The following is an 18,158-nucleotide window of genomic DNA, read 5'->3' on the forward strand; positions in this document are numbered from 1 at the left end:
CCTTGCAGATGGATGGGAGGAGGAGGTTGGCATACTTGGTGAACATTTTTAACAGCCAGAGAAGATGCCTCTGTGAAATGCTGCAGCTACTGAGGGGCACAGTTCAAGATGCATTATGTTCCTACTGTGAGGCTAGGGGTCACTTGTGAACAATGTATATGCTTTTGTGTATCATATTGCCTCTGTATAAATCCATGGTATGCCCACATCTAGAGTACTGTGTGCACATCTGGTTGCCCCATCTCAAAAAGGATATATTGGAATTGGAAAAGATTCAGAAAAGGGCAACAAAAATGCTGAGGGGTATGGAACAGCTTCCATATGAGGAGAGATTAATAAGACTGGGACTTCCCAGCTTGGAAAAGAGACAACTAATAGGAGTATGATAGAGAGCTATAAAACCATGACTGGTATGGAGAAAGTAAATAGGAAATTGTTATTTACTCCTCATAACGCAAGAACTAGAGTCACCAAATGAAATTAATAGGCAGCAGGTTCAAAACAAACAAAAGGAAGTATTTTATTCACCCAACACACAGTCAGCCCGTGGAACTCTACCAGAAGATGTTGTGAAGGCCAAGATTATAACAGAGTTCAAAAAGAACTATATAAGTTCATGGAGGATAGGTTCATAAATGGCTATTAGCCGGGATGGTATCCTTAGCCTCTGTTTGCCAGACACTGGGAATGGGCGACAGGGGATGATGGATCACTTAATGATTACCTGTTCTGTTGATACCGTTTGAAGCAGCCAACATTGGCCACTGTTGTAAGATAGGATACTGCGCTAAATGGACCCTTGGTCTGACCCAGTATGGCCGTTCTTATGTATACGTTTTGAATCAGGATCACTGTGCTCGTATTAATGTGCATGTACAGTGCTGTTAGCTTTTGACATTCTGCATATAGGGATTCTAGTATACTGTATGTGGGAATTTTTAACATAGCGTATGGATGGATTTTATTATAGTGCATGTGAAGGTGGGCATTCTTATGAATTAGGTCAGTGGACATATGCATTTTCACGAATTGTTCTAGATGAAAAACCATGCAAAGACATTTTCAATAATTTTTTAATAAATAAGAAATACACCAGTTTGAAAGTTGTGATCAGTAAAAAAGTATTTAGCATTTGTAAGGTTGTGTAAATTGAAAAACACTTTAAAAACATTTAAGTTATAAAGTATAGTGTGCAAATAAGTTTGTGCTATCAAAGTCATAAATGTATGTATGTAGGGCACTGAATACTGCTCTCTGCATCTTGGAATATGGGATGATGGTAGAAGGGAATGCCCCTGTGGCTCACGGAACATGATTTTCTATATCTTGTGCCATAGACTGCCTAGAAAAAGACCTCTTTCCTGGCATTGTTGCAGTGAATGGTGTGTCCCAAAATGTGGAGGTTTCAGAGGTAGAGGGCTGCACAGGCGCATAAGCTATGGCTTAGGCCTTGACCAGAGAGCCACTATGCTTTAGCCTACAGGACAGTTGTTTGCCTTTCCATCATCTGCAGCAGCTGTGTATATATGGACCTCACCATGTCCCTGTCCTTTTCTTTCTTCTGTTCTGTCATGCTGCAGGAACCTTTTCCTCCACTCCTCTGTCATTTATCTCTGTCTTGGGATGTTCTTTGAACATGTCATGCCATGTCATCTCCTGAGCTCCTCTTCCTCCTATGCAGATTGGACAGCTGTTGGCATGGATGATAATGAGCAACATTAGTGTTGGCCAACTCAGTGTTGGCACCCTATCTCTGCTCATTATAAGGTGTCTGCTGCAATGGCCAACAAAAGAAATAAAATAAATAAATAAAGAGAGAGAGAGAAAGGACAACTAGTTACTGTTCAAATTGAAGTCTCCATGCCAACAGTAACCAAATGTTGCTTTTTTCTTAATTTTGGAATTCTATTCCTGAGAGTGGAGTGGCCGGGGAGTGGGGGCCTCTCAAGCCCACCACGGGGAGCAGGGACCGGGGCACGAGGTCCCTGGGTGAGCTTAGAGATGGTAGGATGGAGGTGGGGTTGGAGAGATGTCAGGAATTCTATTCCTGAATCACAGTCTTGGGTGAGCTTAGAGATGGTAGGATGTCTTCACAATCTTCTCTGTTTTAATAGGACACCTTCACCTGTGATTTGAGGGAGGTGGTTTGTTTAGCCAACTTGGGGAAAGGGGTAATAAATATATGGTGGGCTGTGGGTGTCAGAGTGGGGGCTATCTAAAGATGGTGCAGAAGAGGCAGGGTAGTAATTACACTTGCATCTCTGCAGGCTGTCCTTACTTTGGAGGATGTTACTCTGAGGCATGTCACCAAAAGGCAGAGAAGGATTCTGTTCAAAGAGGCCATTGACAAAGCAGAAAAATATGCTGTGCTGCTGTTTATCAGGATGGTGCCCACAAAGATGGGATAGAACTAATAAGGAACCACAAACTGTGGGCAGTGAGAGAAGAGCTGCATTGCTGTGCAGTCTTCTTGCCAAAGCAGAACACTGTCTTTGGCTTAGGTTCTGTTTTTAAAATATCCATGAAACAGCACAAAGTGCCCTGTAAAATAAATAGAATGCTGCACCAAAGGGAGCTGAAATCCTTACAGTGCCTAACACTAATTATATTTTTGGAAATGTTTATGTCCCGTTACTTTTCCAATTTACCACAGAATACTGCGCATCAGCTAAAAGCTGAGGGCATTAACGAAATTGTGAGCAAGATACATGGTTCTGGTGTTTTTCTTTTCTGTGTCAGCAGCAAAGAATCCTGTGGCACCTTATAGACTAACAGACATTTTGGAGCATGAGCTTTCGCGGGTGAATACCCACTTCGTCAGATGCATGTAGTGGAAATTTCCAGGGGCAGGTATATATATGCAAGCAAGCTAGAGCTAATGAGGTTAGTTCAATCAGGGAGGATGAGGCCCTGTTCTAGCAGTTGAGGTGTGAAAACCAAGGGAGGAGAAACTGGTTTTGTAGTTGGCAAGCCATTCACAGTCTTTGTTTAATCCTGAGCTGATAGTGTCAAATTTGCAGATGAACTGAAGCTCAGCAGTTTCTCTTTGAAGTCTGGTCCTGAAGTGCCACAGGATTCTTTACTGCTTTTATAGATCCAGACTAACACAGCTACCCCTCTGATACTTTTCTGTGTCGGCCACTACAGTAAAAATGCCTTTACTTTATACCATCTGCTTTTTAACCCATGCGGTGCCGCCATCTTGGCTGGGGTGGGGAGGTTTGATTGAGGTGGAGGAAGAAGGAAGACCAGGCAGGAGAGAGCAATAGACACTGCAGTGAGGAGGTTGAGCAGGTGGACAGGACACAGCAAGCTTAAATGCTTGTTGTGTTTTTTGTTTCGCTTTCATTTTTTAATTGATGCAAAGGACACACCAGTTTGTACACTCTCTCTGGTGTGGCCGCCATTTTGAGCAACAGGGGCATAGGGCTAGAGTAGACCAACTGAGTGACACTCGGATGGTCTGTGGAACTAAGCTGTTTGATATATCATAGAATAATAATTGGAAATGGTCCTTTCCACAGATTGTGGCTCTGCCCATGATCCACATGGTTTCTCCAGATGTGATTCAGGCAGTTCCTGGGTCTCCAGGACTGTGTCTGCTGCTTAGTTCACTGGCCCAGTGAGATCAGGGATTTCATTGTCATTCTCCTCCTGGTCTTCATCATGGTTAACAGTTGCAGGGGTATCATTGGTAGTGTCCACAAAATACAGTGGTTGAGTGGTGGGATCTCTCATAAATATACAGTCCAACTCATCAGAGAAACTGCAGACTCTGTGAGCTCTCCCAGAGGTCCTATTATTGTCCTGCATACTCTTAACCTAGCTAGAGTTCCTTGTTGTGGCACTGCTTAGATCCCGATAGTGCCTTTTTCCTTCATTTGTTTGGACAGCCGTATGTGCATTGTGGTGGCTAGAATTCAGAAGGCAATGAAGTCCAGGCCCTCAGCATGAGGCCACACTGAAGCAAAAGGCATGACTCTTTAACATTCAGGAATATGACACAGGTATGTGAACACCCCACAAGCTGAATTCACAAAGGACAGAACTTGGCTGTGTGCTAGTATTTAAACAAGGAGGTGACATCTGGTCAGGATGACCATAGAGTAGTAAATGACACACAGGTGGACAGATAGGCCAACCCAGGTGCCCAGCAAAGCAATGTGGGAAACCAATAGGACTTGGAAGATGAGCAACAGTTCCTTAGGGATGGAGATTCAGCCACACCTACTTTGCTGCAGGTAAATTCATCCCGCATCTCAGTAATTCTGCTTCCAAAATAGGCTTAATAGCACACATTGAATTTGCAACAACAAAATAATCTTGTTTGTGGATGCATGGCACTATAATGCGACACAACTCCAATTAACCTGCTATACATTTCAGATTTAGACAAGCCCTAAGCAAAGCCATTATTTTCATTAGTCATACAAATCAAGCTAGAGGCTGCCAAAACCCATAGCCAGGAAACAGGCAATGTTAAGAGGCCCAGCAACTTGCCAACCAAAACCCCATTGAATAAATCAAAACTCACTCAGACCACACAATAGCTCCAAGGGGTAAGAAAGTTCAAGAATCCAGTGATGGAGAATCACATGAAGTTGGGCCTCTCTTTCTGGTACACACAGAATAGGTGGTTGCCTGGAGCAACAAAATATCCACTAACTATTTGTATCTGTGTGTGTCTCCAGTCTGGAGGAGTTGGACATTTTACTGTTTGACTAGAGCAGCAGAAACCCCTCGAGCCAGCCCCACTCAAAGGCCTGGTGGTTAGCCACTTCCTGGTGTAAAGGAAGCACATTAATGAAAATGGTGACTTGCTCCAGTAGAGCTGACATGGAGAAGACTCCAGGTCCTGGAGCAAGATGCACCAGTGCATGTCAGTCCCGGTTTACACCTGTTCACCTGGCCTACGTTAACTGGAGTAGATAGCAGTGCACCATGTACTGATATAGTTGTATCAGTGACTAAAAAAAGAAAAAAGAAAAAGAACTGAACTCTGTCCAGATGTACAACCAAAAGTGAAAACAAAGGAACTGGGCATAGACTGTGCACATAGATAGTGTGCATCACAATACTTTCTTCCTTGTCATTTCAATCAGTTATTTAAAACCCTCTGATTACAGCCTTTTCTGCTCTGCCAGTGCAACCAGTGGCCGGAGAACACCTATTGGCAACCTTTTCTTCTTTACCAACATATCCAACCACCTCAGACCAATGTTCTGCTACCCCTCAACGAAGACCAGAAAAGCATATTCACAGCTCTGCAGACGAGTCATAAACAGCATCATGTCAAATGGGCTTGAGGAGAGTCAAGTGGCGCCAGGAATTGGGGAAGGAACCTACAAAAGTGCTTTGCATGACCCACATGCAGAAAGAACCTAGCCTAGAGGGATAGAAGGAGATTGTGAAATCCTGTCTATTAGGGAAGGAATGGTTTGTACCTGGAAGGGCCAGATGAACTATTTAGTTCTCGTAATGTTTCAGAAACCAGATCCCAGGAACAAGGGAACTTTATCTGAAGCACACATTTGTTGGATGTGTGCATTCCTTGGAGAGGCAGAGGGCAAAGTGTGGCCTGGAAAACCCAATGATGGGACAGGCCAAAGTGAACCCTCCACATTTGCTCCAATCTGTTCAACCTGTGCCTAGCTTTTGGTGCTCAACAGGGAAATTATGTTATTGTGACATGAAGTTTCTATGGACATTCTGAATCTCATGGTATTTGTGAACTCCATGTGGGCCCAATGCAGGTGGCCATGCTCTGGGGAGTAACTTACAGGAAATCAAATATGGGAGCAGGAGAGAGGCTGACACATGGATGGAAAGGGGATGCTATTAGTAATGCCTTGTGCCACTCCAAATGCCTCATACTAGGAATGCCCATTTTGGTTGGATGTGTTCCTGGAGGTTTCATCACATGATATAATCTTTAATTAAATTTTCATATTTAATTCATGGAGACCCAGGACAATCCTGGAGGGTTGGCAACCGTGCTTACTATGTCAAAATGAGTTCTTTAGGGGGAGGTGCTAGTTCAATTTAATTTAAACCTATTCCAAATTTGCTTAAACTAAATTGGCAAAATCCACCTTTGACCTTTACAATAAGAGTTTTCAAATAGGGGTTTGTACTAGTTCAAGTATAGTGGTTCAAATTCATACCTTTGGTTGTAGTTGTGCAACTTTCCTGTGTAGACAAGGCCTCAGACTAGGCTTATACTATCATGGAGACCATTTTGCTACAGTGTGTAAACATTTTGTTGTACTAAACCTGACCCATGAGTAATGTGATAGTGTTGCTGTTCTTCACAAGCTTGTATCCCTTCCTTCCACCTCACTCCCATCCTTCCTCCCCATCAAAAAATTGGTGAGTTCCATGCAGTGCTGACAGACAATGTAAGCATTACAGTGTCTACACAGACATTTTGTTGCCCTAACTACATTGACCTAAGCGCTATGCCTTACATGGAGGTGGAGTTATTAGGTCGATGTAATCGGGGACTTACATTGGCAGCAGCAACCCTGTAGTGTAGACATTTACAGAGTTGGGTTGATGTAATCTTCTGTCAGCCTAACTATATAGTGTAGACTAGGGCTAATACTGCATTCTGCCCATGACTAGCTCTTCTGATAACAATCAATTGGTTGAAACGATTTCACAATGCTTAACTGGTGATAATTAGGTCTCAGCATTAACCCCCCTGTGAGCTGACTGCAGGGCTCAGGGTAGAGAAGTTTTTATTTCTGTTAGTATTATTGTTTCAGTTTGTTTTCAAGCTCCATAAAACGACAGTGCTTTTGTTTACATGCTGCAGGCCATCTCTATACCCAGAGGAGACAGGCATTTTATTTTTAAATATGAAAGCATAGAATCTAGAGAAAATGTGTTCAGTTCAATCTGAAGGAAAACCCTAAAACCTAGTCTCCTGATCTCTGCTGCTATGAATTTTCACCTCCGCAGGCTATTTAATTATTGACAGGCAATTCAATTACACTCATCACCTTAGTGTCTGAGTGCCCTCTAAAATGAGAGATGTATCACTTATGGAACTCTCTTTTCTTATCCCTTTAAGGTTGATCCTATCAAGGACTGAGTGCTTAGAGGCTTATTCCTTCTGGTTTGGGTGTCTAACCTTTCTCCAGACAATCCTGTTACAATTTTAAACAGGTGATTCTTGTGATAAGCCTGTAGCACTCACACTATGAAGTCAGTTATGATTGTCAAATGCAGGAGTGCCAAGGGACAGAAGAGCGAATGTTTGTAGTTTTTGATTATGAGCTAAGATCACTAAAGAGGAGACTGTATGTGGTATTGGTGCTGCTCACAATGGGCAGTTGCCCATGTCATAAAACCATCATGTGTTTAGTTAAAGGAGAGCTTTGTTCAGGAAAGAAGAATCCGAAGGGAATAATTACCTCTTAGCTGGAGAGAAGTGGCTCTTCCAGGGCGGGAACAAGGTTTCAATCACCTCTTAAGCACAAAGAAAGAGGTTATTGCAAACCTGAGTTGAGGGTCACTAACAATACAAAGCTGACAAGGAAAGCAGGCCTTGCAGTTTCTTACACCTGTCTCTTCTATTATAAATAAATGCATTAGTTTCCCTCACTGTAGCTATAGATTATAGATATGGAATTGAGAGGGGGAAACCCTAAAATAGTGCAAAAGGCCAGATGATGGTGGAAAGACACTGCAAAAAGGAAAGGAGTATCTTGAGATCAAGATATTTTAACCAGAAGGAAGAAAATAATCAGAGATCATTATTGTGGTTATTTGTGTAATGAAGTTATGAAATGCTCTCTCCTGCAGCTCATAAAATTTTGATCCATGTACTGGCTGATTATTTTGTTTTTTGTTAAACAAAGTAACATGCAAACAGTGCTGTGTTCTGGAGAGATGATAATCTCTACCCCCAAAAATACCTTCATTAATCAACAAGAAAATTCACTTTACAAAGCCCATTCAACCATCAGTAGCGTTCAACATGAAGTTTGTGCTTATCAGTAAATTTACAGCAGGATTCACTGTAACTGGAAAATTGTGTGTCAGGGCATATCTCAGGGGAGTAAAGGTAAGGGAAGCAGTTACTTGGATTGTGAATTCACTTTGACCTTTATTGTCTCCTATTTCTCAGTTCAAATATAGGACTAGATTGCACAGTGTTTGTGTTAACAGAAGTCCCACTAACTTCAATTAAAGTTTTGCCTGCTTAAGAACTGTAGGATTAGGCCAACAGTAATTAGAGGAGAACCAACCAATCTAAAATGAGCAGTTTTTACATAAATGTAAATGATTGTAAGAAATTTTTAAAAAAACTTCACAAGAAAGGCTAGTCCAAGTAAATAGGCTGGCAAATGAAGAGAGCACATTCAATTCTAAGTAATTTTTACCCAATTTGAATCTTCCTTGGAGATACATTTATACATTTCCTTTTCCTTTTTTGAAAAGGAAATGTATAAAAAAGATTTCATCAGGTGCACAGTTTGAACAATCAAACTGACTCAGTGCTTCCAATGAACAATAAGATTATCCACCTTTCAATCCAGCTAAAACACTTCCCTCCCAGTGCTGGGTTACTTCTGATTTTTGTGTAGTAATAATACTTTGCATTTATATAGCTGTTTATCTGTTGGATCACAAAGCACATTATAAAGGCGGTCATTGTTATTTCCATTTCCAGTAAATGAAGCCTTGTCTGCAATGGAGATTTCAGCTATTGGTAGTCAGCCATCAGTGTAGTTGTATCAATGCGAACCCGTGACGTATGTTGGCAAACCCACTATAATGCCACAATTCACACAGGTTCAGTGAATCCCAGTTTCAAGCAAGAGCAAACTACACTTGTGCAAATCATAGCTTATAGTGGTTTTGCCTGTTTATGCCAAGGGTTTACTGCTATACTGGAGGCGGAAGTCCCCTGAATATACGTTGCCTAAAACTCAGAGAGGTTAAATGATTTGCCCATAGTAGGTCAGTGGCAGAGGTGGGAATAGAATCCATTTCTCCTGACTTCCACCCCATTGGACCACAGCTGCCCCAATTATTGAAAGGCAATCTGAAATCACTGTCAAATTACCTTCCAAATAAGCAAGAAGGGAGAAAAATAGTTCTGCTATAAAACAGGCATGTTTCTTAAATGGAACAATATCTATTGTTTTACAACAATGTGAAAATTATTTTAACATATACACCAATATACATAGTACAGTGTGAGGAAAACAATGCACACAAATCATTGGGCTGCAGATGCACACCAGTTTGGTCTTCTGGATGCATAGATACATATAGTTAAGGTCTGAGGATCTCTATCTTGTATTGATGCATGTTTTAACAGCAAGTTTAGTACTGAAGTCTTTGCTTGACACTGTTAGATCAATTTTACTCCATTTTGTCTTATTTTTTGCTCATCCTCTCTTGAAAAGATTATGCAATAGAAAATTGTAAGGTGGTTTGTGGCTTTGAAAAGAAAAGTCTTTGGTGAATTACCATTGTGTGCCTTATGTTTTTACAGTAACAAACGGCTTGTGGCCTTAGTACCAAATGAGACACCATTCAATACCAGACGAGCCTACACAAGTGAAGATGAAGCCTGGAAATCGTACCTGGAAAATCCCCTAACAGCAGCTACCAAGGCTATGATGAGCATAAATGGAGATGAGGACAGTGCTGCTGCTCTCGGCCTATTGTATGATTATTATAAAGTAGGTAACTTGATTGATATATCTTCCAACCCTGCTAAATTTAGCAGGGGTCTGTTTTTAAGGCATATCAAGAGAGAGAATTACGCTGAAGAACAATTTCCAAATAAGTTTCTTCCCACTGGACACTAGCATTAAACTCCCTCTCCAGTTCAAGAAGACAACTTAAAGGCCTTTTGATTTCTCTACCACAGGGGATTAAAGCTAAGATTACAAACTTTAAAAGAACCCAGGACCCACTGTTTTGTTCAGTACAGTATTCTTGCTTTCTTCATTTCTGAACACCTCTGATGAATATAATTAAGTTTTCATTTGGTTTATAAACCTGGAGTATTCTTTAAAAAGCAGAGACCTTGCTGATCTAGAGGTGTTTCTATGGTATCGTGACTCATTTTGCTTAAATTGAAACTTTTTATTTTTGCCCACTCTTTAACTAGGTTTTCTCTCTTAATGGCAGTTCCATTTGTTGTTGTTGTTATTATTTATTTGTATTAAAGTAGTGCCTAGAGGCCCCTCTGGGATCAGACCCTATTGTGCTAGGCGCTGTAGAGACACAGAATAAAAGTCAGTCCCTGCCCCAAGGAGCTTACAATCTAAACAAACAATGAGAGAGACAAAGGGTAGAAGAAAGGAAGTAGTATTACCCTGTTTACAGATAGGGAACTGAGGCACAGAAAGATTAAGGGATTTAATTAAACTCACATAGGAAGCCTGTGACAAAGTCATGATTTGAAAACTGAGTCACAGCCCAGTAGCTTAACCATGAAATCATCTTTGTTCTCATATCTCTGATCATGTCTAAGTATGGCTGCTGCTAAGACTCTGGCCCTGATTACTGGCTATGACTGAAGTCAAAGCAAAACCATGGAATGCTTCTTACCAACTTTGCCATGCAGTATCTGTGTGAGAAATACCATTTTAACCCCTGCAGTGATCGTCCCCGCTCTAGAGCATGAGACTCAGTGCAGATTCCCGTTTGTGTAATCTGAAATTCTTTTTGTTCCACTTGAATTGTCTTGGTCCCAGTGTCTCTGATGTGTTGGATGACATTTTTTAACATTACTTTTACAATGAATGTGCATTTTTACATTCAAGCTGTGCTTCAATGTGGTTTCTTTTTCATGTTTGGTTTTTAACTAATCAAACAATATTCACCTCAACAATTTACAATCTCTAGCAAGTATAACAAGAATTATCAAAATTGATCAGAGGGGTAGCTGTGTTAGTCTATATCCACAAAAACAACGAGGAGTCCAGTGGCACCTTAAAGACTAACAGATTTATTTGGGCATAAGCTTTTGTGCGTAAAAAACCACTTCTTCAAATGCATGGAGTGAAAATTACAGATACAGTCATATACATAATGGCACACAAAGAGAAGGGAGTTATCTTACAAGTGGAGAGCCAGTGCTGACCAATTCTATCAGGGTGGATGTGGTCCACTCCCAATAATTGCTGAGGAGGTGTCAATACAAAGAGAGGGAAAATTGCTTTTGTAGTGAGCCAGCCACTCCCAGTCCCTATTCAAGCCCAAATTAATAGTGTTAAAATTGCAAATGAATTGTAGCTCTGCAGTTTCTCTTTGAAGTCTGTTTTTGAAGTTTTTATGTTGAATGTCCAGGGAGATTTAAGTGTTCTCCTACTGGCTTGTGTATGTTATCATTCCTGATGTCCGATTTGTGTCCATTTATTCCTTTACGTAGAGACTGTCTGGTTTGGCCAATGTACATGACAGAGGGACATTGCTGGCACATGATGGCATATATCACATTAGTAGATGTGCAGGTGAATGAGCCTCTGATAGTGTGGCTGATGTGGTTGGGTCCTCTGATGGTGTTGCTAGAATAGATATGGGGACAGAGTAGGCAACAGGGTTTGTTATAGGGATTGGTTCCTGGGTTAGTGTTTCTGTGGTGTGGTGTGTAGTTGCTGGTGTATATTTGCTTCACGTTGGGGGGGCTGTCTATAAGCGAGGACTGGCCTGCCTCCCAAGGTCTGTGAGGGTAAGGGATCATTTTCCAGGATAGGTTGTAGAGCACTGATGATGTGCTGGAGAGGTTTTACCTGGAGGCTGTACATGATGGCCAGTGGTGTCCTGTTATTTTCCTTGTTGGGCCTGTCCTGTAGTAGGTGACTTCTGCAAGTCGGAAGAGAATCAGGCCTTGACTATAGTAACCTGAAGTTGCAAATACAAAGTGTTACACTTGCCTGACCAATGCCTGATGCTTTTCTCAGGTTCCCAGAGATAAAAGGCTGTTGTCTGTTAACAAAGTGAGTGACAATCAAGAAGACCAAGATAAAAGGTATAGTATCATTTAAAATAATATATTAATACAATGCAGCTAAAAGAAACTTTGATCAGATGTGAATCAAAAGAATTGTTATGGCTTCCGACTTCCTTCTACAAGATAAAAAAACACAGTCTAGTGTGGGAAGCAACCATTATGCATCTCTACATATTAAAAAAATTAAATGAGATTTAAAAAAAAAAGTGTTTTGCAAAGTAATAAAGAATCCTAGTGAAGTTGTCATGTTATTTGAAAAAGTAAACCAGAAAAAAAAATTGACATTAGAAATACTCCTTTTTTTCTTTTTTTTTGGTAACAAAAGCTAAGTAGTTTGGCTTCAGTAAACTGATTTAGGTAGTTATTCTTAGCCTAATCTCATCTCTGTTAGGCAGCAAATAACTTTACATAACATCTTCTTCATTAAAACTATCTTCTGTCAAACATTTTCTTCCCCTCACACCTGTCAGATTATATCTTTTGCTGTGTCTGGAGTCAAAGTTGCTAAAGGATCCTCTGTGGTAGGTTAAGAAAAAAACAACTGACTTTATTGGGACTCACGAGCAGGAGAGTGAGGCTATGTCTTCACTGCAAAAAATAGATTTGTTTGTACATCGAGTTAGCTATCTCAGTGTAAAATCCTAGTGGAGAGAAGGCACAGGTAACTTTTACCTTAGTTAGTCAAGGTCATAGCTATGCCCCAAAGTGGGGGTTTGCTCAGCTAGTTACATTGAGGTAAAAACTAACAATGCCTTGTCTCCACTATGATTTACATAAAACTAGCTATCTTGATGCACAAAAAGCTGCATTTTTTACAATGAAAACATAAGCTGAAACTTCTCCAGTCTGCATCTGGAGAGAGAGTTCCACTTCCTTCTGGCTCCAGAGAAATTCCACAGCAGGATTGGCAAAACATCCATCCAATGGAAAGCCAAGATGGCAGCCATTTTCTCATCAGAGCAGCTCTCATTAGTTATTGAAAATGAGAACAAAACCCTTAGCAGCTGTTGAAAGCTGAAAGCTTTATGAATTAACCATTTAACGTGTGTGACAACTGCACATGACATGGGTTTTCAAGGGCACCTTCACTTAGAGATAGGGCGGTGCTGCTGAAAGCTACAGTGCACCTGCAACAATTACTGTCCTGCTCTGTTGTGGGATTCCTGAAAGTACTTCTTCAGGAATTATATCAGCAAACATGGTCACCACTCCGTGGCTGTCTGAAAGGGCAGATAGCAAAATATTAATCTCATTATTGACAATACACTCTCTCTATACCACATGAAAATTGTTCTACTGTCAGTTACTATATTATTTCATGTAAACCCCTTGATGTTTATTTTGGCCAATGGGCTTTTGTATTGATCTATTAACTATGTATCCAAATAGTAGTCTAAGGAGAATGAAAAATAGGTCACATAGGATTTGTCATACTAATCAGACCATTTGATCACTGGGTCCTGCATTCTAATTCCTGCAGTGGCCAATACCTGATGTTTCAGAGGAAGATAACCTCTCCTGGTCCTCAATACATGAAGAAAGTTTTGCGCTGAGGTTGTATTTTCTTCCTGACTTCTGTAGCAATCAGCTTACTCCCTAAACAAGGAAATTTGATGCCAGTTTATATTAGGACAATTCACAGGCCTTTGTTTGTTTCACAGAAATTGTCTTGGTACTAATGAAGCTCAGAGTAATTTGAGTGGAGGAGAGAACAGAGTTCAAGTCCTGAAGACAGTACCAGTTAATCTCTCATTAAACCAAGAACATCTGGAGTCTTCCAAAAGGGAATACAGCACAAATGTATCTGGGAGCCCAACGCCAATCTCGGTGACTGGAGTTACTGTGGTAAAGGCAGAAGAGTTCACACCAGTTTTTATGGCCCCGCAAGTGCATTATGTTAGGGGTGAAACTGAGGAGCACCGGGGAGTTATCTTCGAACAGACTCAGTATGAAGTGCCCAACATTGCCCCCCATACAAACTATCTCAAAGATGACCAGCGTAGTACTCCTGATAGTACTTACAGTGACACTTTCAAAGATGGGGGAACAGAAGTAAGTTTTTCATTTAGGAACTAGTATCTTGGAACTCATTAAAAAGAATCATACAGTGTGACTCTCTGTTGTACAGCATCGAGCACAGTGGGGGCTTGGTCCTTGACTGGTGTTCGTAATTACTACTACAATAATAATAATAATTAATAATTAATAAACAACACAAGCAGGATATTTTAGCTCTCTCCAGAACAGAGGAGCAGGTGAATGACCGTGACCATCTTTAGTAAATTCAGCTGGTCCTCACAGTGCTCTTCTTTGCCTTCTGACAGCATAAGGGAAAACCATCATCCTAGAGGGTAGTTTGGCTTCTTACCTATTGGAAACAATGAGAGGTGATGGGTATTCTAATAGAGGGCATCATGTGGCCTGAATCCCATTGAGAATAAAGGGTGTAGGGGTGGCTTATTTTGAAAGAGGGCAAGTTAACTTTATTAGCAGGCTGTAGCTTCAGTCCTATTCAGAATAATAAGAGATGGCAACCATTTTGAAAGTGGATAATTGTTCATGAGCATCTCTTAAGGGGAAGAGTTTGTGCACCAATCTCTGTTGAGGGATACATTTTTAGTTGTGAAAAGTAATGGCAAAAAATTACCATTAATCCTAAATAGTTCATTTCAAAAGCTACCTATTGCACCAGATCTGCTCATCAAGAAGAGCAGGAGGGGGAAACGGGTGGTATTAGGAGGGTGCAAGGGAATGTAGAGGTCAAAAGGTAGGGGGAAGATGGGCTATGTGGATGGGTGTTTGTACAGAGGAATGTTGAGGACAGGAGGGAGGGAAGAACTGGTGTGTGCTCTGGCTCCTATGCACTGCTCTGGCAATGCAAAGCAACTGTAAATTTAGTGTAACTGGTCAGTATTCTCTGGTTGCTTTGTGCTGCTCTAGAGTGCCTGACCCTAGAAGTTAAAATTTAAAAAATAATTTAAGGTTGATACTACATATCTTTAAATCACATAGTAATATTCTCTTTTGGTTTCCTGATTCCTGTTAATGTATGAAATTATTAATAATTAAAAAGAAAAAAAAGGAAGTTCCCAGACAAAAACTACATTAAGATGGAGTTAAGGTTGAGAGTATGTATGACTCATTTAGGAAAAAAAGATTACAGGAATGTAATTATCTCCAAAACAAGTATTCAAACCCAGGAAATTCAGAATTAAAATTAAACTTAAAAGGAATACAAACATGTTAAGGTATGGAAATGCATATTTAGGTCACCTATACAACCTGAATTCTCTCTGTGGTGACATAATGAGGAAATCTATTGTGCCTTTAAAAATCAGTTTAGATTAAACTGGGAGCTTCATCCCTTATGCTAGGAGACTGGTAAATACCCTATTGTAGGAGCTGGGGAGTAGTGTGCAGATAGGCTTTCCCCAGGGTAGTTCATGACACTGATCCTATCATGCCAGTACATGCAGTTGGAGATGCAACTGAACTTTCACAGAACAGTGAATCCATCAGATAAAGTGCTGTCAAATGGACAAAATTAACAAACTGGAAAAAAAGAGCAAATACATATATTTGCTAATACCTCAGTGACATCAGTAATATTTTATAACTTTTTTTTAAAATATACTCTGTCATTTATATTACCAATTTAAAATTAGGTATTACGCACTGTCTGCTGTAACTTACAAACACGGCTCAAGCCTAGCAACATTCCTGCACATAAGCAACTTCACACACGTAAATATTCTCAGTGCATTCAATACGATTATTCATATGAGTTATGACTCTTGTTTTTGAAAATGTGTGCAGGATGGGCCCAGTCCAGCTCTCTTATTCATGTGAATAATCTCTTTTAAATCAACGTGAATATTCATGTGAGTAAGAGCTATGTGTGGGAATGAGTCTGCAGGGCTTTAGACCAATTGTCTCAGGTGTGAAGTGTTAGTTTGTAAAAAGTAATTTTTCCACCACCAAGACTGCCTCCCCACATTTCAATGCCCTGGGCACATACATTTGTTATAAAAGTGCAAGATACCTTTTAGAAAAGTCATCTTGATGTATATTATTTTAATCAGCCAAGGCAGAATACAAGAGAATTATGTATAACGTTCCATGTAAATTACAGTACTATGATCATGATTTTTTTCATAATATTATAAAAGTGATAATATCTTCTATGTGATTGTTGCTTGATTTTAATATGGATTTAAATAAGTGATCAGATTTTAAATTGTGTCTCAGATAAATTTAATAAAATAACTTAATTACATACTAAGTAATATAAACTAGTTGTATTGATCTTAACAAAAACAAGGATCAATATTTTAAAGTTGTTTATCCTCTGGAGACATTCTTGGCATCACTGCACCAAGCCATACATGAAAATATCACATAAAATGATATAAAAATAAGACCAGTCAACTGCAAATTTACAACAGTCAAAAAAGCAAACAGGATGTTAGGAATCATTAAAAAGGGGATAGAGAAAAAGACTGAGAATATATTATTGCCCTGATATAAATCCATGGTACGCCCACATCTCGAATACTGCATACAGATGTGGTCTCCTCACCTCAAAAAAGATATTCTAGCACTAGAAAAGGTTCAGAAAAGGGCAACTAAAATGATTAGGGGTTTGGAGAGGGTCCCATATGAGGAAAAATTAAAGAGGCTGGGCCTCTTCAGCTTGGAAAAGAGGAGACTAAGGGGGGATATGATAGAGGTATATAAAATCACGAGTGATGTGGAGAAAGTGGATAAGGAAAAGTTATTTACTTATTCCCATAATACAAGAACTAGGGGTCACCAAATGAAATTAATAGGTAGCAGGTTTAAAACAAATAAAAGGAAGTTCTTCTTCACACAGCGCACAGTCAACTTGTGGAACTCCTTACCTGAGGAGATTGTGAAGGCTGGGACTATAACAATGTTTAAAAGGGAACTGGATAAATTCATGGTGGCTAAGTCCAAAAATGGCTATTAGCCAGGAAAGGTGAAGAATGGTGTCCCTAGCCTCTGTTTGTCACCAGGCAGGAGAGAGATCACTTGCTCATTACCTGTTAGCTTCACTCCCTCTGAGGCACCTGGCATTGGCCACTGTCGGTAGACAGATACTGGGCTAGATGGACCTTTGGTCTGACCCGGTATGGCCATTCTTATGTTCTTATGTTAACCACTGCTGTGCCTTAGTAAAAACACTCTGTAATAAACTGGTATCTCTTAAACAGGCTCCAAGTCTTTTTATTACAGAGCATTTTTATCATGGCACATCAATGTGTAATTAACCTTGAGTGGTGACAAAATAGCAATAGTAATAATTAATAATCCATGAGATATTACCTAATGATCCATCAGAGAGGCTTTAGAAACAAAAGGCCACAAAAGGTAAACTAAAAAGAAGAAAAAGCAAGGCTCTCACACATTATAATTTTCCTGTGCTCTATAATGTAGTGTATAGTTCTTTATTCAATCTATGCAGTGGACATCATTTTCATAATTCAGCCTCTTGATGCAATATATTTCACATTTTTCATCTATACCCTTAGACTCATAGACTCATAGACTCTAGGACTGGAAGGGACCTCGAGAGGTCATCGAGTCCAGTCCCCTGCCCTCATGGCAGGACCAAATACTGTCTAAACCATCCCTAATAGACATTTATCTAACCTACTCTTAAATATCTCCAGCGATGGAGATTCCACAACTTCCCTAGGCAATCTATTCCAGTGTTTAACTACCCTGACAGTTAGGAACTTTTTCCTAATGTCCAACCTAAATCTCCCTTGCTGCAGTTTAAGCCCATTGCTTCTTGTTCTATCATTGGAGGCTAAGGTGAACAAGTTTTCTCCCTCCTCCTGATGACACCCTTTTAGATACCTGAAAACTGATATCAGGTCTCCTCTCAGTCTTCTCTTTTCCAAACTGAATAAACCCAATTCCTTCAGCCTTCCTTCATAGGTCATGTTCTCAAGACCTTTAATCATTCTTGTTGCTCTTCTCTGGACCCTCTCCAATTTCTCCACATCTTTCTTGAAATGCGGTGCCCAGAACTGGACACAATACTCCAGTTGAGGCCTAACCAGCGCAGAGTAAAGCGGAAGAATGACTTCTCGTGTCTTGTTTACAACACACCTGTTAATGCATCCCAGAATCATGTTTGCTTTTTTTG

The 18,158-nt window shown here is 40.2% G+C and overlaps 1 protein-coding gene across 5 annotated transcripts in view; it reads left to right on the plus strand.

The window, feature by feature from the left end:
* Positions 1 to 18,158, plus strand: part of GRHL2 (grainyhead like transcription factor 2) — a 144,363-nt gene that overhangs the window by 50,060 nt on the left and 76,145 nt on the right. For all 5 annotated transcript variants that reach the window (XM_030553601.1, XM_030553602.1, XM_030553604.1 and 2 more), the window contains 3 exons: positions 9,512 to 9,701; positions 11,934 to 12,001; positions 13,645 to 14,035. In XM_030553601.1, coding sequence (XP_030409461.1) covers positions 9,512 to 9,701; positions 11,934 to 12,001; positions 13,645 to 14,035 — 649 coding nt within the window. The remainder of the gene's footprint in view (positions 1 to 9,511; positions 9,702 to 11,933; positions 12,002 to 13,644; positions 14,036 to 18,158) is intronic.

Source organism: Gopherus evgoodei, chromosome 2 (genome assembly GCF_007399415.2).
Source record: "Gopherus evgoodei ecotype Sinaloan lineage chromosome 2, rGopEvg1_v1.p, whole genome shotgun sequence".
NCBI classification, from domain to species: Eukaryota; Metazoa; Chordata; order Testudines; family Testudinidae; genus Gopherus; species Gopherus evgoodei.